This window comes from Bufo gargarizans, chromosome 4 (genome assembly GCF_014858855.1).
Source record: "Bufo gargarizans isolate SCDJY-AF-19 chromosome 4, ASM1485885v1, whole genome shotgun sequence".
Classification (NCBI taxonomy): domain Eukaryota; kingdom Metazoa; phylum Chordata; class Amphibia; order Anura; family Bufonidae; genus Bufo; species Bufo gargarizans.
In genome coordinates, this window is record NC_058083.1 from 182,471,885 (window position 1) to 182,496,155 (window position 24,271).

Here is a 24,271-nt window from a genome sequence, read left to right on the forward strand (position 1 = left end):
TCCTAGTATTTTCTATGTGCTTTACACTATGTATATACATGGGACAATTGCAATTTATTAGGGACACCATGTAACCTGGATACCAATGTTTTTTTGTTTTTTTTTCTCTCTTCAGATCTTGGACAAACATTGTAATGTGAAATTCTGCATTGATGCCAGTCAACCAGATGTAGGCAACTGGCTGAAATTTATCAGATTTGCTGGATATTACCATCAGCACAATTTGGTGCCATATCAGCTAAATGACCAGGTATGTCACATTATGTATTTCTGATTATTACCAGCCATGCAGTTATAGAAATGGCCTATGCGTTATAGACGGTGGCTTCTCAGTAGTCTGGATAAGAGGTATACTTGATGAATTATATCATTTACTAATGTCAACAATACCAGCAAGGCAAAACAGATAAATCATTTACATTTTCAGTTTAAATGTTTATTTTTTTTGCATTAAATGTAATTAGAGACTTGCAATATTTCATAAAGAAAATCATAATTTCATATACAATAAAAATGAGTTTAGTTGATTCCACATTTAATATGAATGGTAACTTTAAGATGAATTATTATTTCATGAAAATACTATAGAACATTTCTAAGAAATATAAAAAAAACTGATTGTAATTTAGCCTTTTAAAATTATCTTATATCAGGTAGTAAAATATATATATATGTGTGTGTGTGTGTGTGTGTATACTATTTTATAGGGAAAATGTAATATTAATTTAATGTAAATGTTTAGGTAAATAATTGTATCTCTAGTAAGCATTTAATGCATGATGGCAGAGGATATATTTTTGGAGAATTGTTTAGTATGACAAGCCATTCAGTCTGGCACTTGCGCTCTGTATATTAGGTATGATTTCCACACAGTGTGACTTATTTATTGTTGAGGTGCCCTGCTGTTGTCTTCTCCAGGACTTCAGAGGTTAAGGCGGTCTGGCCTGGTCCTGTTCAACTCTGAGAAAGCTGCTCTTAGGAGCAGGATGAAAGGGATTTCTTAAGAGGTTCTCCAGGACCTTTTATTCTTTTGCATGAAGACTAAGATCTGCCAACTGGTGAATAAGCAGTACTCATCACATAATGAACACCCTCATTGTGCAAGAGATTATTCAATATCGCTGTATAGATGGGAGACACTTGATCAGCAGTATTTGTTAACCGCTAATTACTTTAACTCACCTGTGAAACTCCCAAGCAAACATTACACTTCACCTGAAACAGAATAGGCATATTACAAATAACCAGATTCTCAGGCTGGACCTACATTAATAAATATTGGGTTGCCTGAAGGACAGGCTTAAGACAGCTGGTGGTATGAGATTAACATATACACACCCCAAAGTTTTTCTTCCAGCTAAGGATTCTGCAGAAACAAAAAAAAAAAGGGTTTCACTTCCACCCATGATCACGTCCACAACTCAGATCATTATTATTTCTTAACCCTTTAAACGGGGGGTGACCAATGATACTCAGCAGAATACATGGTGCTAAAAGGGAGACTGAGCCTGACTATTTTTTCTTTTTTGCATATTGCACAGAAAAAAAATCTCTCTATTAATCTTTAATTTATGTAATTTTTTTTGTAAGTAAACGTATACATTCTCCTCTGAGGAAAAGCTTTAAAACTAGTTTTGTCTTAAGGAAAAAAATAAAATAAAGTAAAATAAATATTACAAATGAGTTGTCTCTAGTAAAACTGCATGACATTTGTAGAATAAACAAATAATTAGGATTATTTTCCTGCCGCGGATTCTAAATGTTGGTGGAATGCTCTATCCTGGCATATATACATGACTTAATACCCTGGGCCCTCCTAATTGCATAGTGTCTGAAAGCTTAGCATTAACTGCAGTAATTTGTCTCCTAACAGGATTTCATGCCAAATGTGCTTGTAAAATTGTGGCCACAGGTTGTTATAACACCAGAGTGTAACTTGCTGTGTAGCCATGATAATTATTTTCAGCTTTTATTTTTTTATATTTGTTTTTTTGCACACTGTTTTGCATTCAAATATAACCTAAAACCATATACATAAATATCTACAGCTCTCACAATGCACATTATTTGCATTGATGATAATAGTAACATACTGTATTCTGGGTTTATATTGAATTTGTTAAACTACAGATTTACGCTAACATGCACACAACCGTATGCCATCCGCTTTTATTTTTTTATTTTTTTCGGATCCATTGTAACAATGCCTAAAACGGACAAGAATAGGACATTTTATTTTATTTTGTTGCGGGGCTACGGAACGGACATACTGATGCAAACAACGTTCATGTGCACGTAGCTTTAGAGGATATTTCATTTTTGTAAGAACAGAGACTCTACTGTACATTATAACAATTAAACGACAACCGATAACGTTCTTATTAAAAGTATTATTTTACGTGGCGCAAGAACATATGAGCAATTATGAAAGCAATATGGTTTTTAGCCTAAGCTCCAGTACAAGATAGCCCTATCCATAAAAGCTTGCAATCTAATGGCTAGACAGAATAGAGGCATGCCACTGCTTCTCACTAGAGTAACCTGTAATTGAATGATTTACTGTTAATATCACAAAGTTGAGAATCCTGATTTATCTGCTTGTTATTTGACCTTAACCCCTTTCACGCCACCAGTCAGCTGCTCTATTGTGCTGTGCATTTATGGCATGAGTCCTGTAGCTACTGTTATGTTTGCATCTCCATAGGTTCTGCAGCGTCATAAGCCTGATTTTGTCCATTGATTTTTGGGGCCGTGTTGCGTTTCAGAAATATAAATCCATAATCCTCAGCTTATATTCTCTGACGCAGCACATGCTTTTGGTCTCATACAATAAAACTTCATATACAAAAGCACATGCCAAAATCGCTATGCAAATTGTAGGCCTCACTGTCTGGAAAAAAAAAAAGTCTCCCTGCTAATTTCCATTTTAATTACTGGACTGGGAAGATATTTGAGTCTATTTCAGGCCACTCCTCTTATATGTCTTGTTAAGGCCTCTTGCACACTTTTTTTTTTTCTGTTCCGTATACGGACCGCATACGGAACCATTGAATTCAATGGGTCCGCAAAGTAAACGGAAGGTACTCCGTATGCCTTCCGTTTTACATATTTCCGTTCAGAGATCGAACATGTCCTATTATTGTCCGCATAATGGACAAGGATAGTACTGTTCTATCAGGGGCCAGCTGTTCCGTTTCGCAAAAAACGGAATGCACGCGGACGTCATCCGTGTTTTTTGCGGACCGCAAAATACTAAAAAAGCCATACAGTCGTGTGCAAAAGGGCCTAAGATTGTGGCCATGGAAAAACCCCTACTTAATTCTCATCCTGTTAACCTCTTTATTTGCAAACTCAACCTGCCGCAAATTGCCTTCCATGTAGTAGCACCGTGTGTGTGTCTGGTTGTCCCACTCCATTCATTGCGCAGAACTGCTCTGCATTTATTGCAGGTCGCACAGTGCAGTTTTTCACAAGGGTCCTGCATTAATTCCGGGGTTCTCTCACCTTTCTGTTTCCCACTTTTAACAGTTCTGTTCCTGTGTTGTTAACACTACTGTGACCTGGTTCCTGTTGTTTCACTTTGATATCAATGATCACTCTCTAAAACCCTAACAGTTACCTGGAGAGCAATACATGTATAATAAATCAGGGTCCTAGTGCAGTGAAACCCCTCCAAACTGTCCTGAATTTGTAAGACAATAAGATGTTGTCTACAATCGCTTAGACTTGCGGGGGATTTTAATAGTGCCTTCCTTAGTACATAGTACAAGGTTTGTTTTGATGGGTAAGACCTCCTGAAACTTCCTAAAAGTTTTACCCCGGGGCAAGCAAATTAACTTGCATATAGAAGCTCTATTCTTTGCACACCGGCCTTTGCTATATGTTGCATCGATGGTACATTTGTGGGTAGAAATATTTGGTAGAACATACTCTTACCTATAACTTCAAGGGAGGCGTATTTAACGTCTACAACTGTGTCCATTGACGAAACAATTTTTTTTAAATGTCATTTTGCTTTGGTTTCTATGGCGGAGAATTTTTGACCAAGTTGGACAGCTCTGACTTTGCAGATGTTGTAGAACTATTTGTTCCAATACATCTACGTGTAATGCTATTGTTACTACTTTGGACGAGAGAGAACCATAAACTCAGTTATTAAAGACAAACGGGCTATGGTCAATCTAACTAAATGAAGAAAAAAAAATCCCATATGTTTTATAATTTTTTTGTATCTTCTGATGGTGTCCAATAACTTCATATTACCCTTTTTGGTCTAAGTGAAAGGAGAGGGTCAAATGAATGTTCTGTATTCTGTATGTTATTCATTACCTTTTGTGTTATTTGCTTACTGAAGTCCTGACATGGCGGTGTGTGCTGATATATAGCATGACAGCCCATTTAACTTCCCTATAATGAAGTATATTACTATTCGCCATGCTTGCACAAGTGCATGACCCTTTCACCAGTGGAAGCTGAATGTTTCACAGCGGCCAAGTCTCTGCTGGAGGATGCAGCTATTTTTATATGGCATAGACTTGCTGAAGCTTAATGGTCATCTGTTTCACAACAGGAATCTTGGATGTCATTGCAGTGTAAAAAGGCAAACACTAGCGCATATTTCTATGTATCCTGGGACCGATAAAATCCTGCTGTGATGCACTAGGATGTAGGTTTTGTTCCACAGTCTGCGGTGTCCCATAGTGTGACATGGGCTGCAGGATCATTGCAGTTTGTCCTTTAAGTCTGCTTTACAATGCACTTATACTCGGGCTTATTTTATGGTCCATAAATAATAGTGTATAGTACAAGGAGCATGCAATGCTTTTCACTGAAGCATGGAAAAAATCAACATTTTCCTTCAAAGAAGACTTCCAGCAGCCGCCTGCTGCAACGCTGAGAGGAAAATTTTCCTTTATTAGTTCAATTATTACAACTTCCTGAATAGGCCAGAGGTCATTCATAATTCACACTTCAGTCATTTTTAGAGAAGGCAAATGGAGTCTATTAATCCTAAATGAAATGACCTGTACATGGCCGACAGTGAAGATTTAACGCTGAACATCAGGACCTGCATCACCTATTTCAAAGGCGAATCATTTATTTTATATTTTTTGGCCTTTTCAGTGTCCCTCTCTAAGTAATGATTTTTCTTTCAGCCCAGTGTACCAATGTGGGATTTAATCTGATAGGTGAGGGTTCACATTTCGGAGACGGTAAATTCCAGGTTGTATGTTTTGGAACGCAATCTGAATATTTATTAGGAAAAAAAAGAAAGATGTGAAGTTGTCGCTTCCTAAAACAAGTCGGTGACAGAAATGGCTGGAGAGGTTCCTATTGGCAGTGCAAAGGTTATTTTACCGGCACTGAATAATAAATAATATTTCATGTAATAGGGCAGCGACTGGCTGCATAAAATGTATTTATGTGAATATAATTTATGAAGCCTGAAGTTCACCACTCGTGTACTGCTGCCTTTTAAACACTTTTGCTCTTATGTCGCTGGCCTTCTGCAGAGCAGCAGCTAATTTATGTCTTCGACGAGAGCATTTCTTCCTCTACCAAACAGCTAGGCGAATATGACACCCGACAAACATTACAGCAGCATGTAGAAATAAAAGTTTACTAGTTCCTCCCATTGCAGAGAGCTGGCTATGACATCACCGGAGTGACAACCGTTAAACATGTCAGCAGCCGCCAAATGATTTTTAGAATCTGTTTAATTGCAAAGCGTAAATTATGTTTCAGACCGGTCACTGTATCAAATGGTAGAAGAGGGTTCAGAGGATCGGCAGAAATTGAAAATGGATGTAAATTAACTTTTTTAGCTAATTCAATTATTCAAAGGGAATGTTATCGCCAAATATTATTTTTGCAAGTTAACTTTTATGGTAGAGTTTTCTAGGCATGATCTGTCACCTGTGCAGAGGTCAAGAGGGAGTAGATAAGCTGTGATATCACCTATTGTGAAGGGTGGATCCTGTGTTGGCTATACACAAGGTGTCTGTATTGATAAGCGGATCACTGCAGTAAAGTGATCTGTACAGACCAAGAAGTGACGTCTGTTATTAAGCTTAGTGGCCAGTGTGAAAACTGTTTGTTTTAGTATAGATATCGACTTGGAAAATTAAAAAGAACATTACCAAAAATTCTTTAAAAATATGATTTAAATAATAGTTTTTTTTTTATGATGACACATTCCCTTTAATTTTCCAAATTACTATTTGTAGTATTAGAAATAGCATTTTTCTAACAAAGGTATTGCTAATTAAGTCTATTTATTTATTTTCATTTTTTGTCTTGGTTATAATTTAAATCCAAAATTTTAGAGCATAGGCCAATCGCTGTCCACAGAGAATATATTCATGCCAGGACCTGTCTCCAGAAGGGCTCACAATCTAATTTCCCAATCTCCAGTTCACACATGTACACTAATTGCAGGGCCAATTTCATACAAGCCAGATAACCGAGTATCTCTAGTTAGATCTGTTTTGAGCTATCGGCTTACAAGATCAAGGATTATACGATGCAGGACTCTGCTTATACGTATGTGTTTGTCATGATAATATCCTGATTATTTTAATGAATGTGTTAATTGTAGATTGATGGTAAACAATGGGAAATAAGTGTCAGGTTTATAATCGGAGGTAGCCGGGTGCAGAAGTGGGAAAGTTCTATACCATATAGATCACAGTTTTTTTTTTGTTTTTTTTTTACATAATCTGAGCCCTATCTGTACTTATCCTGTCTTCTCTCTACATTGCTAGGAAATTGCAGGATGAAGGTTTGAGCAGTGGGTCTGTTCCTCTTTTTTTTTTTTTTTTTTTTTTTTTTATAAAGTCAATATATCAAAGAGTCAAATTTTGAAATTTTAATTTAGCTTTTTTAACTATTAGTAATGATTTTCTATATCTGAAAAGGACCTGTCATCTCTCCTGATATGTTTAATTTCCCATGAAATAATTATTTTTGTAGAACGCTGCATTGTGACATTTTCCTGTTATTCCTCCTGAAAATTTTATGAGATTGATAACTGGTTGTTGCCATTCCCCCTACTTGTCAAAGGGGTGTGTCCCTACATTGTCCAATCAGTGCTGACAGTATCAGACTACGTCAGACTTTATAGGGACACCCCCCCCCCACCCTTTTACTGGCAACACCCAATTTATTCATACATTTCTAGGAGGAATAATCTGTGCAATGTAAAGTTTTAAGAAAATACTTGTTATGGGGAAAATACAATTGCTTCTAAAACGGGCATGTCAAGAGAGCTGATAAGTCCTCCTTAAGTCATATAGACAAGGAAGTCTATGAAAATGTAATTAAAATAAAATCAGTTAAACAAGGTTGAAGATGTATCGTGTTCCTTGCCCTGCATATAAATACATGTGAAGGTTCCCCAGTCAACAGAAAACCCCTGTAAGTTAGAAAATGTGGTATGAAATGTAATATGTGCATATAGATGGGAATCTGGCTTTTGACCCTTCGAGGGTCAAACACTGATTACTATAGCTAGTAGAATTCATGCATCACAAATCAGTGATCACATTATGCAGAATCAATGACTAAACTAATTTTTTCAAGGATCCTCTCCTCTCTAGTGATAAACCCTGAAGTTTAGTTGATGAAATGGACTTTACCTACCTTTCTTTGAAAGAACACAGATAACGCACCATACGGGATTGAGTCGAGGCAAACAATCTCGCCTCTCTTACAATGTCTATGTCTACTTGTATTGCAATAGCCGCCACCATAAAAGCATGACCAGGAGTCAAAACTTTTCTCTAAAGTACTTGAGACGATGATGTTTACAGTCGCATGGAAAGGGAGTATTGCAAAACGTAACTGTCTTGGGGAGTATTGTCTTCTGAACCTGCCTGTTTCCGAGAAGCCAATGTAAAGTTCTAATATGTCACAATTCAAATGTCAACATGCTGCTGGAAAGGAAGCCAATAAGCCGAACCTGCGAAAGCTGCCAAAAGAGGTGATGCTAAGTGCTGAGTGAAGTTCATTGTTCCTAAAGGGAAGTACACTTCCAGTGTGAACCTTCTTCTCAGTGACATCCATTAGAATTTATTTTTTGTTAAAATTAGATCGCTCATCCATTTACTGTAGGTGTACACAAATATAAATAGTAAGACCAAATAGTAAGTCATTATACAGAAAGTTTGTTATTAAAGTTCATTTTAACTGTAATTGTCTTCGCTTCATTACATGACAAAGTATAAGGAAAATCAAGAGTATAATCTTATCATTTTATACAAGTAGTATTCTGTATAATATTTGCAATTACAACATTTCTATTATATCAGCATGTTACTTATTATTGGCTGCTTATATAGCACCAACATATTCTGCTGCACTAATCAGATATCGTCATCCTTCGTATTGATCTCTGTCCTTATTAGGAAGTAGATTTATAAAAATTAAATTATTTTTAATTATTTTTGTAAATATTGCCACAAAAAAAAGAAAATGCATTAATACATAGAGACTGAAAGAGTGTGATTGCATTTAGGTTGAAGAACATCTATGCTTATGACAAAACGCCCTTCTAATTCTATCACAGTTTTGCAAGAATAGGTATGTAGATGTTTAGGAACATGCACATACAGCCCCTAATTTCAAATTAACTTATTCAAAGTATAATTTTGAGATTTTTGTTATTTAAAAAAAAAATAATTGAGTTTCCTAATCTGTATTTTAAAAGCAATTCTAATGTTCGCCATCACTAGAAGAGTTCTGCAATCTGTCTATCTTTCCGGTTGCAGAATTACTTTATCATAGCTTATTCAGGAATTGCAATGTATCGCTAGCTTGTAGAGACCTCTACTGGAATTACCTGCAAATTACACTCTTGCTGTTAGATTGTAATCTAAAAAGATATATAGTAATTCACAACTGAATTATGACTGTTTGGTTTGTCAAATAATGCTGCATGAGAGAAAAGAGCTGAGAGCCAGATATCCTTCAGTCTGTAAATATAACATTCGGCTGGCACATTAGTATATCAGTATCTAGGGCTGTAACAAGGCACAGGATATCCTGGGCTCTGATGCCTTATCCACAGGGTATCGGAGCTCTTGGTCTTCTTGTCTCATTTGCAGAAGCTGGAAGACTGCAAGCTTTGTTTTTGCATCCCAAACATTATCTTGTCACATCTCTAAGGCAGCACAATGTAAGTTTTCTCCTTATGACAGTGTAATTGAATCAAAGATATTGGGATGTGTCTAATCTATTTGATAGCAGAAGTGCATGTGAGACACTGGGCCTTGTAGTCTCATCTATATGACAGCAGAAGTGCAGGGGAGACACTGGGCCTTGTAGTCTCATCCCTATCGCAGCCAAAATGCTTTGGACATTTAACATTTAGTAACTATTTATTTATTATATAGTAAATTAAATTTACCTTGTTAAGGCAAAAGAAAATGCAGGGGAGACACTGGACTTTATAGTCTCGTCTATATGACAGCAGAAATGCAGGGGAGACACTGGGCCTTGTTGTCTCATCTATACGACATCAGGCAGGGGAAGTTCTGAATCTTCTTGATTACCTCCCAAGGGCATCAGAAAGATCAAGTTGACCTAAACCTTGAGTATGACCTAAGTTAATGTGGAGCTATTGCTTACTAATCTCTGTGTGGACTATGGATTAATAATGTTCGGTATAAAAGATAAAATGTAGCTGTTGCACATAGCAACAATAGAAGTATATACTTGGCCTTCATAAAATATGTTTACACTTGCATTGCTGCATCCTTTCATAACAGAAGCCTCAGTACACTACCAGATCTGTTATATGAAAGATAAAACCAGCACCCGATGGACCCCAGTAAAGTCGGGGTCTAAGGTTTATATTTTTTCATCAATTAAGATTAAACTTGTGAATGATCCTCTGATGCAGATGTAAATGGATCCTTAGCCGAATCACAAAATAAATTGTTGTTGTTATATTGGTTGCCTGGAGTGGTGCCTTCAAACAGTGTTCAGAAATGACCCACAGTCTCCTATATGTTCTCGCACTGAGTTTCTAGGTTAGTAATTTGTATATTTATATCTAGTATATGTAACAGCTCAATGACAATATTCCAGATTCTTTCAACATCCATGGTATATAGTAGGAATTAAAATCTAAAGAACTATAGTGTTGAGTAGAGGACACTGTGTGGGGTGGAGAACAAGTAATGGCCTAGGGAAACATAAGATGTAAATCCTACCCTGACATTATCTGAAATGCAGAAACCTTTTTTATACCCAGTGATACAGGTCTTATTTTTCCTTTTCTTTGGGGCACACAATCAATTTTAATTTATTTCTCATGCTTTGGCTTGTCTTGCCATGTTTTCTGTATTTAGGAAGTGTAGCTCAGCGGGGAGTGAGATTGGCTAATCACCTTTTACGGCATAGTATAGTTAGTTATGGTCCCATTTCAAAAGGTAAACATTTTCTTAGGCATTGAGCGCGCACATAATGACTTGCGGGTTTTAGCACCAGCACTGATTATACAGTCTCCTTTTTACAGATATTCTACAGAGTTGTAGCTGACATTGAGCCAGGCAAAGAGCTCTTATTGTTCATGAAGAGTGAAGATTATACTCATGTGACAATGGCTCCTGACATCCATGGTAAGCTCCATACTATTCCCCATTGTCTAATGCCCACATGGTGTGACCAGGAGGCTGAAAGCAGTTTTGTTAAGTCATAGTCAAATGCAGGAGGCACATTTTATTTTGCTTATGTTTTGGTCAATCTGGTTTATTTTATATGGTTGGAGTTGCTGTTTTGTGTTATTAAATGAGATTGCAATATCTCCTTGCTTTATTAAACAGAGGAGTGTCAGTATCGCTGTGAGGAGTGCGATCAGTTGTTTGAGTCCAATGATGAGCTGAGCGACCACCAGAAGTTTCCCTGTGGCACACCCCACTCTGCGTTTTCAATGGTTGAGAGCAACTTTCAGCAAAATCTCGATGACGACAGTGACCTCATTGAGATGCAACACTCTCAAGAGTGTAAAGAATGTGATCAGGTGTTTCCAGACATACAAAGGTCAGCAATATTGTTCTAAGATTCTTCTCCCATAAAAGTGAGCTAGGTTCACACAGATTTTCCCATGACCCAACCATGTTTGTCTATAAAGAGGCCTTTCATATTTACCTGTTTTAGTACACACTTACATTTCCCATAAAATAACCCTTCTGGAGCATATTTTCTCATAACTCTGCGTTTTAGGGTCAATTCACACTGAGTTTTTGGCACGTTTTTGCCTCAAAATTAGCTTCATAATAGCCCCCCCATTCATTTCAATTGGAAGTGGCAGTTATTGAAAAAAAAAGAAGCGGCATGTTCTATCCAGGGGTGGAGTCTGTGCTGGATCTCCTACTGAAATGAATGAGAAGCGTAAAAAAAAAAATGCGGCATATGCAGAGCCACACCAAAAACCTGAAACATCATGAAAATGCTGTTTTTGTATTGAACACCCATTGGTAAGCAATGAAATGGAGTTAACTGCACTGAAATTTGTAGCCAGATTTTCTAAATCCATCATATGAACATACCCTTACAGTTCTTCTCTACTGGAGATGACAGGTGGCTGTTACCAGCTGGAGCACACGCTGACACTGTCCAATCAAAGCTAAAAGTACAAGCCTGTGCAGTAACACACCTCCAACTGGTAACACCCAGTTGCCAATCCATCCCTAAATGTCTAATATGAATAACGGAGGAAATGTGAAACACAGAATTCTGAGAAATGGTGTTCTAAATGGGAAATGCAAGTATGTACTTAAACCAACATGTCAGTTTACTTAACGAGGTCCTTTTTAAAAAAAAAATTTTTTAGTTTTTTTTTTTAAACAACAAGCTCTTATGCTAGCAACAATCTCCCTCTACAGAACAATCTGATAAAATGTGTAACATTATTAATAATTAATCTATCTAATACATTTTCTGGTCAGTTGAATAGATCTTCCATGGTTAGAAGCAATCTGTTTATTACGCTGGCCATAAACATAAGAGATATGTTGACTGAACCTGCTATTTCTGCCAGGACCAGCCAACCAAAATGTGTATAGGGGCAATAAGGATCAGGCAAGTTAGATTTCAACTGCCCAATCCTTTTGTCCTTGAGGAGGTATGTCGCTGTCAGAAGAGTCTATCAACAACTTTCTCCCACTTTCCTACTGAGCAGGCATGTGTATGAAGAGATTGTACTTGTACTAAATTCTGGCCATACTGTACGCATGTCTATGACAGCCATCAGATAGGAACACCAAGGATTGAGCAATTACAGACCTGGGTTATAAAATCTAGCTGATGAATTGAACCAGATCCAGCAGCTGGTGGTATAGATGCCATGCTTGGGATTCTTACACCCCTAATTTAATCGTATGCTGTAGGATCTCCTTTGAAGATCATTTTGCTCTGCATCTGTATAAGACTGAATACGTCTAAATCTCGCACCTATACAAACATTCAGCATGCTTTACTTATCTCGCGTCCATGATGTAATGCTTTTACAACATGTTCGGAATGGCAAAGGCTTTTATATTCATACAGTACGTCTGCATTTCTTCTTCAGCCTGGACAAGCACTTACAGTCGCACACAGAGGAGAGAGAATATAAATGTGATCAGTGCCCTAAAGCCTTTAACTGGAAGTCCAACTTAATCCGCCATCAAATGTCACATGATACTGGAAAGCACTATGAGTGTGAGAACTGCTCCAAGGTAATGTGAATTTGTGTTTGGTCATTGCAAATACGTTACCGTCCGGGGCAATCGGGCAAGTGATGGGGGCACTTTATTTCTTAGCAAGTATTGTATTGACATGTACAGTATGCGAATTATGTGCAGGGATTTACTGTGCCAATGCCCAAAGGGGAAGGGCTTGTGTGTGATTGGGGAGGGATTTAAATGACCATCTACATACTTACAAATGATCACATAAGTTATAGCTTACATATGCAGCAGCGGTATCTAGGGCACCTGGACAGATTTGGTAGGATAATTGACAGGCGCAAAGATTTCCCTGTAAGAAATGTTCAAAGCCAGTTACTCAGAGTGAAACTATTTTGCTGACGTCTTGCTACTTAACTGTTTTCTCTGAATGATTTAGTTTGCATTGTTCTTGCTGAAATTTGAATCCCATTAAGATGTTTCCCATACTAAGATGTAGAATCAATAACGTTACATCAAGATTTGGAATATACTGTTTTTTATGTATTATATATTTTGCTATAAATGGCAACATATTCACAAATATTTGCATATTCTGCGTGAGTGAGTTCTTGGAACGTAAAAAGCCAAAGGTTTGCTATCATTGCATCGGCTAAACTTGACTCCAGTCCTCAAGGTAGATGTGAACCTCTGCAGGGTTCCTTAAAAGGACACTTCTGTCTAATAGGAGTATTTTTAAACTCAATTTTCATTGGAAACAATGTTTTAAAGAATTTTTGGCTGATTTTCTTTTTCATTTTGTCAGTACTAAACCATTGAAAATGAAATTACAAAATATTGTCCTTGTTGATCAGTCAGCACAGAGATACATCTCCTATATAGATGGGTATTGTTAGTTTACTGCTGCTGTGAGGGGAAGATGTTATTTCTTAGTAAAATAGTACATTTTTATTTGTCTCTGAAAACTCCTGTAACGTTCCTGAGTCTTATTGTGCCACATAAAGGTTTATTCTGTCATGTGGTCTACATTCAAGGCCTTATCAGAATGGACAGCCTTGTCCTTGCTTAAGTTACCACCACTTTCAGGTATAGATGAATTGGTTTGCTTTAAAGTATGTTGGACTCGAGACTGAGATGTAGACAGGCACCCTGCTTTGGTGTGATGTTTGATGGAACAGTCTGCAGGCAGTCAGATGCTGGGGATGTTCTGGACGGCAGGAGAAAAGTCTGCTTACTCTAGTGACAACGACAACCATGTCTGTAATAGGAAGTTCTGAAAGTGGCAGATGTAGTATTGGGATTTGGAGAATGCTATAAGGTAGAGGCTAAAACTGTAAAAAAAACAAAACAAAAAACTGTTTCCTTTTAGAAGGATAATTTTCAATCCTTTCCGAACATGTTCCTATTTATCTACTAACTCAATAAAATCTTCATTAAGTATGAAACCTAAATGCAAATGTCCATTTTCATTTCATTGACTAATGTGTACTCATTTCCTAGCAGGTTTTCACGGATCCTAGCAACCTCCAACGGCACATTCGCTCCCAGCATGTAGGTGCTCGAGCCCACGCTTGTTCTGAGTGTGGCAAAACATTTGCAACCTCATCAGGTCTTAAGCAACACAAGCACATTCACAGCAGTGTCAAGCCCTTTGTATGTGAGTAACATTGTTCTACTCTTTTGTTTTCTTTTTTCCAATGATTTTGTTTCAAAGATTTTATTTTATTTTATTTTAATATATAGGCAAATATCAACATATTAAACATGATGGGAATGTTCAGGAACAGCTTTTAAGACTCAATGGAAGTCTAAAAGTTATTGTTCTTGAGATATTTGTGCTCAGTCAGTAGAACAACCCATACAGTGTTGCCTTTCATACTGACACTTGTTAGGTACTGAATTAAAATGGTTTTCTTCCTATACATAGCATACAGTTATTATGACCACAGCTCCCTAACCATCCTAAATTTAACGGGAGTCTGTCTCCAGCACCTCTACCCAACTATTTGCATAGACACATAGCTGTGGTTCACCTGATTAAAATGCAGTTTTTCTTTGGTTGATTCGATACTTTTTCTTAACATGTACATTAGGTCTTTGGTGCAATAAGGGTTTCACCATTGCACTTGTTGCACCCAAGCCCTCCTGCTATCTGTGGCCATTCCCTCCCTGGCTGTTTTGATTGACAGTACCAGGCAGTGGGAAAGCATGGAAGGAGGGGCCGGGCCCAAAAATGTGGGTCATTGTGTTTGCCTTGCAAAGGTCTTGGGTCACTTCCATTTTTATAGTCTAGAACTACATGCACAACTCTCTAGGTTCCAGAGCTATAGTTGCCCACTATCGTTTGCTGGACCAACATCTGTGGAGAAGTTAATCTGAAGATCTGCATTTAGTGGAATATGCAGTGTATGCTGGACGCTATCCAGAAATCTGATGTACAGTAGCAAAAACGTACTGTTCTTCTGCTTACAATGCAAGTGAATGGGGACGGATACGTTTTTCACTGACACAATATGGTGCAATTGAAAACGGATCCGTCCCCCATTGACTTTCAATGTAAGTCAAGACGGATCCGTTTTGACTTAGACTTTTTTTTTAATGAATCATGCAAACGGATCCGTTATTAACGGATACAAGCGTTTGCATTATTCGCGCGGATCCGTCTGTGCAGATACAAGACAGATCCGCACAAAACGCGAGTGTGAAAGTAGCCTTATAATACAGGGTGTACAGTATGTGTATATCTACATACTAAAAAATGTACATACTCTTTAGGTTAAGTTTTTAAGGTGTAGGATAAAATGTGCAGAAAAGGCCCGTGGCGTGCACATAGTCTATAACTTCTAGGCATACTTTCCAATCCGTTACTATATTATAGGATGAAACGACACACAATTTTGAGCAATACTCCTGTAATTAAACAATTTGGAAATATCCTTGCACCAAAGTGTTTTACATGTGCTATCTGTGTCCAGATCCAGGCCACACACGGTGTACAGCACACCAGTCTGTTTATGGCAACTGTCTCTTATTACACTATTCTCCTCAAACTTGAGGGAAAGCTCACCAACACAAAGGTAATTACTCGCTGCCTTCGCAAACTGTTCAGGTCCTTCAAATAGAAACCACATGCTATAATTGGTCCGGCATATTCAGTACACTGCTTAATGTGTTTAATAAGCAGAAAATATGCAATTCTGACTGCTATCTTGTTCCAGTCTTTGGAGAAAATACAAATTGAGCACGCTAGATGTTGATAGGATAATGCTCATTGGGACTCGGGGTGTTCTGTAAGTTGTAGGAGTTGTCGTAAAGTGATGAAAGGTGGTAGGATGTATCCTTATGTGCTGCATTTGAACATTGAAATTGTAGGTACTGTGGTGGAAGAATGGTGTCTTTTGTTGTTGAAGGGTACTGTATGGAAGCTATTAGCCCATCTGGTTTACTTAAAGTCAGATATCAAGTACAGGGATATTACAGCTTAAAGACGTTCTGTTTTCTCAGAGCTGCTCAAGGGCCACATTAATGCAGAAACCCCCTTGTTCAATGTGTGAGGCCACTGAGCACTGGGTAATATAATGCATTGCCTGTCCCAGTGCTATCCATGGATTCAATCTTGTTAATTAGAATAATAGCATTTTTACTGTTCTATCATTAGCAAGTGACCATTAAGGCTTTTCCTTGTATTGTGTCATTAGTCACTGCTACAAAATAGACTTCTAAGAAGTGATCATTTGCAAATGAAGGTGGTCCCAATAAATCTCTGTCCATAGCGTAGTATTTTTTTATGCGGCCATAATAAATTTGAAACTGTTGTGTATTTAGCTATCCTTTTTCAGTGATGGTTATCCATTGGTAAGGAAAGATATATTGAGATAGCATAGTATATCTGCAGCAATTGACTGTCTTTTTTTAATTTTTTTTTTATTTTTTTTCTTGCAAGTTAAAGAGGTTAGCCCATGACTACTATAAAAAATGAAAATCTGACATCATATAGTACAATCTCTTTTTAACAAGAGATCTCCAGAGATCTCCCCATTCATTGCTCTGCTATATTTATATCAAGCAGACCTCTCAAGGGGAGTGTCTTCTCTGCTGCAGATAGGGAGAGCTGAGACACGCCTCCAGAGCTGTGATAGGGAGAGCTGAGACACGCCCCTTATCACAGCTCAGGAGGTGTGTCTCAGCTCTCCCCATCACAGCTCAGGAGGCAGTTGAAGGATGAAACTGAGCATGTGCGGCATTCTCAGTGAGCCGGACAAATAAATAAGAAAAACAAACAGGGGGCGCTATACAGATACCTTTCATTGAATAACTCAGTGGCTATACTAAATTTAATATTACATGCAACTACAAAAGTATTCAAATCCAGGTGCTGGTTTGAAAACTGTAGAATATGTTTCTTGAGACAACCCCTTTAATGCATAATTACAACAGTACTGATATATACAACTTATTATTATTTCCATGATACATTTCTAACCTTACTGTTCTAGTCACAGTACAGCTGGATTAGACACTCAGATATGGCCGTATCTCTTTTCGTAGTCTTTTTCTGATACTTTGTTTATCTGTAATGAGAGGTGATGCCAGGGAATTATTTGGAAGATGACAGTGAGTGTTCTGGATTGTCAAGGACAAGGGTTTTCCAAGTGCTGGAAGGTTAGCGCTGGTGTGAGTGGAAGTCACGGACGTGATTACAGTTCATGGGAACCAACAATGCAGGATGAGATACATTCAATTTGGTTTCCTTCTCCTGCTTAAAATAGAGCTATTGTCAGTTTGGGCAGCCTGTCTCTAGCCCTGCAAAGGGATTGTTGCGAATGGCTCGGAATGCTCAGTGTTTATACTTTTATGTCTTTGATGTGAGAATGATGAGAACATTATGATTTATAATACATCCTTTGCAAGGTACAAAAAGTGCTTAGTGTTAGTAGCACCCAGCACTATCATCTGCAAATGACAATCGCATCCCCCATTTAACTCTCTTGCTGGCATTATCAAACATTCTGCATTTCAAATGAAATTCAAGTGCGAGAACAAAAACTTTTTTTAGAAGTAAAATGTAATACAGACAAGGTATCAGAATCAATGTCCTACTAGGAATATTGTCACTATAGATATTTGACAACCTGGTAGCTATAAGAAGACTACAGTGTCTTAAAGAGGACCTGTCACCACAAAATGCAATATAATCTGCAGGCAGCATGTTATTGAGCAGATTGATGGTATGTGAAAAGATTCAGTAAAACGTATAATCTATATATTTAAACCTCTGCTATTTCTGATTTCACTGTTCATAGGGAGATGCTATGAGCGACCGACAGCTATCTCTGATAACATTCTCTGTGTAAGTGTGTATACAGTCAGTGATAATAGCTCCCATGTGTAGAATTAAGTCACAAATAGCATATATACATATTTATAAGTTACAAATTTTACTGAATCTTTTCAGACAAAACTATCAATCTGCTCAGCTTCTCCTCCTCTATAACATGGTGCCTGCAGATTCTTAGCCAATATATTTTGATCAAAACACATCTGTGCCCACCTACCCCCGCCAAGGTGGTCTCAGTCAGGCAGGTCCAACTCTACAGGTAAGTGGGCACAGATGTGTTTTTAATCAAAATATATTGGCTAAGAGTCTCGGATTTTATTATATCAGAGTGAGAGCTTAGTCCATATATAATGCTTGCATCTATTGTGTTTAATAAGTGCATTATTTATTTGTTTTCTGTAATTTTTTATTTATTTATTATTTTTCCCATAAATGTAGCCATGGACATCCGCATATTTACTTATCATATCGTGCAGGATGTTTTTATCTTTGTTTTTAATCTTTTTTTTTTCTTAGTTTTTTGCTTTGAACTGTTGGGAAAAGTCTATAACAAATCTACTGGATGTGAACGTATACTTCAAAAAAATTTTGAAACGTATTCTAAATGGTAGATGCATGTGCTTTGTCCAATGCATTACCCAAAAACTTAAGCAGTCCATACAGATAAGCCAAATGTCGGCCAATCCCACAAGTTTTGACGCAACTAGCCAACCATGTAATGTGTGTGTGTATATAAGTTTCCTGAATCTCCCGAAAAGCAAATTTTGGGGGAGATTATGAAAGGGCATGTGGATTTCAACTGCTTAGCCATTTTATAATAAGCCGTTGCTTCCAGTGGATTTCTCTCTCCTTATCCAAAGCATATGCATGCTAGGTCAAAGATTATGAGATGTTAGTCTGACAGACATCACATGAGTATGGCTAACTTGAAGTGTACATGTATGTGCCGATAGATTCTTGATTGGATCTTTAAGGTCAAGATTTTGAAAAGTTAATACTTTCATTGTTGGAACTGTATTTCAGAACTGGTAATGTATGCTAAAAGCATGTCACATTTTAAGATCTTTCTTTTTCTGCACAGGTGAAGTTTGCCATAAGTCTTACACTCAGTTTTCAAACCTCTGTCGACATAAGCGCATGCATGCAGACTGCAGGACTCAGATCAAATGCAAAGACTGTGGACAAATGTTCAGCACTACATCATCACTAAATAAGCACAGGAGATTTTGTGAGGGGAAGAATCACTTTGCTGCTAGTGGATTATTTGGTCAAGGAATTTCACTTCCTGGGACTCCATCTTTGGACAAAGCTTCAATGATCAACATGAATCATGCAAGTGCAGGACTTGCAGACTACTTTGGTGCTAGCCGGCATGCTGCTGGTCTTACTTTTCCAACAGCACCTGGGTTCTCTTTTAGTTTTCCAGGTCTGTTTCCTTCAAGCCTATATAGACCTCCGTTAATGCCTGCCAGTTCTCCTGTGAAAGGACTTCCAAGTATTGAACAGGCAAATAAGGGCCCCCATATGAATCGACCACAAATCCTACCAGCAACACAGGACATTTTGAAAGCACTGAATAAGCACCCATCTATGGGTGAAAATAAAATCATGGATTTTATAGGAGAAAATAATTCTGTTGAAAGGCTTCATGACAAAATGAGTGACCAGTCGGAGAGCAGTGACCTGGATGATGTCAGCACACCAAGTGGTAGTGACTTAGAGACCACTTCTGGTTCTGATCTTGAAAGTGACATTGAGAGTGATAAAGAAAAATTGAAGGAAAATGGTAAAATATATAAAGACAAAGTTAGCCCATTGCAAAATCTATCTGCATTGAACAGTAAACGAGAATTTAACAATCACTCTGTTTTCTCACCATGCTTGGAGGAACAGACTGCTGTTTCAGGGGCTGTTAATGATTCCATAAAGGCAATTGCCTCCATTGCTGAGAAGTACTTTGGTTCAACTGGACTGGTAGGTCTGCCAGACAAAAAAGGTGGATCTTTACCCTACCCATCTATGTTTCCCCTTCCTTTTTTCCCAGCATTTTCTCAGTCCATGTACCCATTTCCCGATAGAGATGTAAGACCTGCTATTCCAAAAGTTGAACCAGAGTCTCCAAAAGAAATAAAGAAAACTCCAAAGGGGAATGTAGAATCTCCTTTTGATCTTACCACAAAGCGTAAGGAAGAAAAAGTATCAAATGTTCCATCAAAGCCACTGACTCCAGCATCTTCTGGTCCTGATCAACCTTTAGACTTAAGTATGGGTAGCAGAAGTCGAGCTGGTCCAACAAAACAGGCTGAGCAGCCCAGAAAGAACCATATATTCGGAGACAAAAAAGATATTGAAGCCGAACAAATGAAACCATCTGAACACTGTTTGCAGCATGCAAGGCCTGCACCTTTCTTCATGGACCCCATCTACAGGTATGATTTTCATACTGTCATTTACATTAGACGGGGCTTTAGTAAACTTTAATATATTTATACGTGAGAAATAAGAGTTTCACAAAATTCAACAGTTTGTTGATGACCGTGAGTGACTACTGTTGAGTAAACTGTGTCAGAAATTGTGAGTTGAATAGTCTGGCAAATGAACGTTCAGTAGATCTTGAGTATCCCAGGCCTATCTATTTACCAGTATGTTCCTGCTCAATTATTGGCTTGTAGTGAAAATGATAATGCTCCAGCCCATACTATCTGACTGTCATTGACCACCTTCCATTATTTATTGCACCTTCTTACCAAATGTTGTTGTATGTTCTGTAACTGGTCGTCAATAATATATGCAAAGGCCAAGGCATGCAGTACTAAAATATGTTATGGAAACAATGTTTTTTCTTTTCTGATTGGATATTTGTTCTATATTTGTCAGAATGACTGATGATAACCTGAATATCGACAATTTCAGGGTCGAAAAGAGAAAGCTAATGGATCCACTTGAGGTTCTCAAAGACAAATATTTAAGACCTGCACCTGGATTCTTATTTCATCCACAGGTATGTAAACAGGTCCAGAAACACGACGACTATATTGATCATTCAAACAATAGTTTCATGGCCTGATGATTAGGCTGATTATCGGAAATGAACGTTAGAACGAACGCTCGTTCCAGATAATTGTCCGGTGCTGCAGGTCAAACGATAAAAACAATTGTTCGTCAGGTGAAATGATCTTTCATGCGGACACCTCAATCCTCCTTTCTAGGCAACAGATCATGCTGTGTGAACCGTGATCTGATGCCCAGAAACAATACATTTTTATGAGGATGAGCAACTTCAGTAGCAATAACTCATTCCCATACAGTGGAGGTGATCAATGCTCTTCACCTCCACTGACAAGCAGGCAGTTTTGCAAAGGAATGGTCTCTTCCTGATAATTGTCCACTCAGCAGCACAGTGTAAATGCACCTTCACTTGTGTGAGTTATGATGTCATTTACTTGTAATAATCACTAACCAAATTAGAGTAATTTATAAATGAAAAACTTTTTATTTAGTCCTATAAGACCGCAAACTGACTAAACGGATATTCCAGTTTAAACAATCAGATTGGTGGGGTCCGGCTAATGGGAGAGCGCCGGTACAGCTATGTCTGTGTTCCCATAGAAATGAATGGAGCAGCGGTACAGGGCCCACATTATCGTACCACCAATCTGATAGTTATCCCCTATCATATGGATAGGGGATAACCTGTTATAACTGGAACCACTCTTACCCCTACGTGCTTTCTGGTATGACACTGCAAACGCATTCACTTCAATGGAGGATGATCTACAATACTAGACAGCATTTGGACAAGACAAGCAGGCTTTTCTTCTAATCCTGTTAAGCTCTTTCTAAGACTATTTCCACTGACCAAGTATTAGGATTTGCCTGTTTCCAAACATTAATGATGATAATTGCTCATAGTGAAAGTATGAGGGAAAAAAAACCTGTGAATTCTAATTTATTGCGGATCTTCATTGATCATACCTTTTTATAAAATTCTTGTTATCTTTGACATGATCTGTAAATGTCATTGAGCAATAATGATGTTCCTTGCCTGACCAGGAGAGGTTTCCTTTTTGCTGGAAGAGCGAATGTCATTTCAATCAGGACCAGATCAGCAGCAATAAGTTTTCAAACCACTGATCAGTGTGATGAAAAGTTATTGTGCATAAGGCTTCATGCACACGACCATATCATTTTGCAGTCTGCAAATTGCAGATCCACAAAATACGGATGTCGTCCATGTGGCACCCGCATTTAGTGGATAGTGGTCCGCATTTTTTGGAAATATTCTATCTCTATGGATGATCCATGTGCTTTCCACATCCGTATATCCATTCCACAAAAAGATAGAGCTTGTCCACAAAATGTGGACCGAGTACACAATGACAACTGGTTGTTACCAGTTGAGGTGTGCCCTTTCACAGTCTAACATTATCCACGTTTGTCTGGCAGTGACAGACTATGCAGGGAGACAACCAGTTGTCAATTTATTCATGAAATTTTAGTAGGAATACTACAGCCATAGCACAACAGAGTTTTATATGAAAAGTTGCTCAAGAGTTGTTATTGCATGGATAATGCAAGTAGGTACTACAACAGACAGGTCAGGAGAGGTGACAGGTCCTCTTTAACAAGTTGATTGACTAAGGACTATCTAATGGATGGAGAAGTCAATACAAAGTGTGAAGCATATGAGATTGTTTTGAAATATGAGTTGCCTGAATCAGCAGCGGTTCATCAGCAAATGTTACCTTTATGGATTCAAAAGACACAGCTGAGGAGGCCATGAATAACATAGAAAGTGAGTTATGGCTCCTCTCTAATTAGTGTAATGTATTGACATCTGCAAACAGGTGCCCTCATTCTTCCAAACAAAGAGGCTTTTCTCCACCGGGGAGTACATGCATCAGCTTCATTTGCCAGGAGAAAATGTATTAACCTAATAGTGTGATATTGCAGTGCTCTGGCAAGGACAGTTTTAAAAGTGTATTTGGTTTAAGTCCAAGAATGCAGTCATTCAAAAGGAAGAGACCTGCTAATGTTATGGTGATAGACAGAGCTAGATATGAGATAGATAGATATGTAGATATCAAATATTTAGAAACATAGATTTGAGATTATTGTCCTGTATTAAAATAGACATTGACTCGCAAGACAGAGATGTAATATTATTTCCTTACAAATCTTCAGTTCAGCCTCCTCTGGAATATGCAGTTCAGTTCTGGGCACCAGTCCTTAGAAAGTATGCCCTGGAGCTAGAAAGAGTACAAAGGAAAGCGACTAAACTGATAAGGTGCATGGAGGGTCTTAGTTATGAGGAAAGGATTAAAATAATTAAATTCATTTAGTCTTGAAAAGAGACGTCTAAGGGGAGACATGATTAATATATATAAATGGGCCATAAAAAAAAATATGGTGAAAACCTGTTCCATGTCTGTGACTGGAGAACAAAAAGTTCAGTCTCCAGAGGCATCAAGGCTTCTTTACTGTAAGAACAGTGAATCTGTGGCATAGACTACCTCAGGAGGTGGTCACAGCAGGAACAGTGTATAGTTTAAAAAAAGGGCTTAGATGAATTCTTAAAATTAAATAACATTAATGCTTATGAATATGTGTGGAAGTCTGGGTCTCACTCCCCTTTTTACAAAATTCACGTCCCCACCTATCCCTTGGTGGAACTTGATGGACTCATGTGTGATTGATTGATACATAAGAGCTAGACAGGAGATAGACATAGCCAGGAAATGGACATAGATAGATGGATAAACAGACAGAAGGTAGATAGAGAAATAGTAGGTAGCCAAATTACCAACTACTTCACTATTTATTTCAGACTTGTTCATAATTTTCATACATGGAATCTGCCTTTTGGGGTTTTATCATATTTGCCATTCCTATATATTTACACATTGGTATTTTTGCTAGGCTTCTGAAGCTCTATTATTTAACTTGGCACATGATTTGTTATGTATGCTCTGGGAAATGGTTTCACAGCCCAAAATATCTTCAGATTACGAATAGTCGTTTGTAATGTAGTGTGAGATGTTCTCTTGTGTCTTGGTCAAGCCAGAGTATCTAAGATCCTTTGAGACATGAAAATGTTCCATGTATAGGGAAACACTGAATCTACTATTAGATGTCAATCAATTTTTCCAGTTCATGAGGCTACTTTATTTGTGGCAGTAGTGGAGATGAAGGCTTCTTTTCAGGATGCTACAGTCAAGTACCATTTTACAAAGTCTTTAAGCTGGATTCATACCTTCAGCTT

At 37.9% G+C, this 24,271-nt stretch overlaps 1 protein-coding gene across 7 annotated transcripts in view; it reads left to right on the forward strand.

Annotated features, from left to right (window-relative positions):
* MECOM (MDS1 and EVI1 complex locus) overlaps positions 1-24,271 on the forward strand; it is a 474,297-nt gene that overhangs the window by 432,993 nt on the left and 17,033 nt on the right. For 4 of the 7 annotated variants that reach the window (XM_044289904.1, XM_044289909.1, XM_044289908.1 and 1 more), the window contains 7 exons: positions 116-250; positions 10,520-10,622; positions 10,827-11,043; positions 12,575-12,722; positions 14,172-14,328; positions 19,091-20,438; positions 20,887-21,010. In XM_044289904.1, coding sequence (XP_044145839.1) covers positions 116-250; positions 10,520-10,622; positions 10,827-11,043; positions 12,575-12,722; positions 14,172-14,328; positions 19,091-20,438; positions 20,887-21,010 — 2,232 coding nt within the window. The remainder of the gene's footprint in view (positions 1-115; positions 251-10,519; positions 10,623-10,826; positions 11,044-12,574; positions 12,723-14,171; positions 14,329-19,090; positions 20,439-20,886; positions 21,011-24,271) is intronic. The other 3 variants (XM_044289906.1, XM_044289905.1, XM_044289907.1) reach the window with 3 other exon arrangements.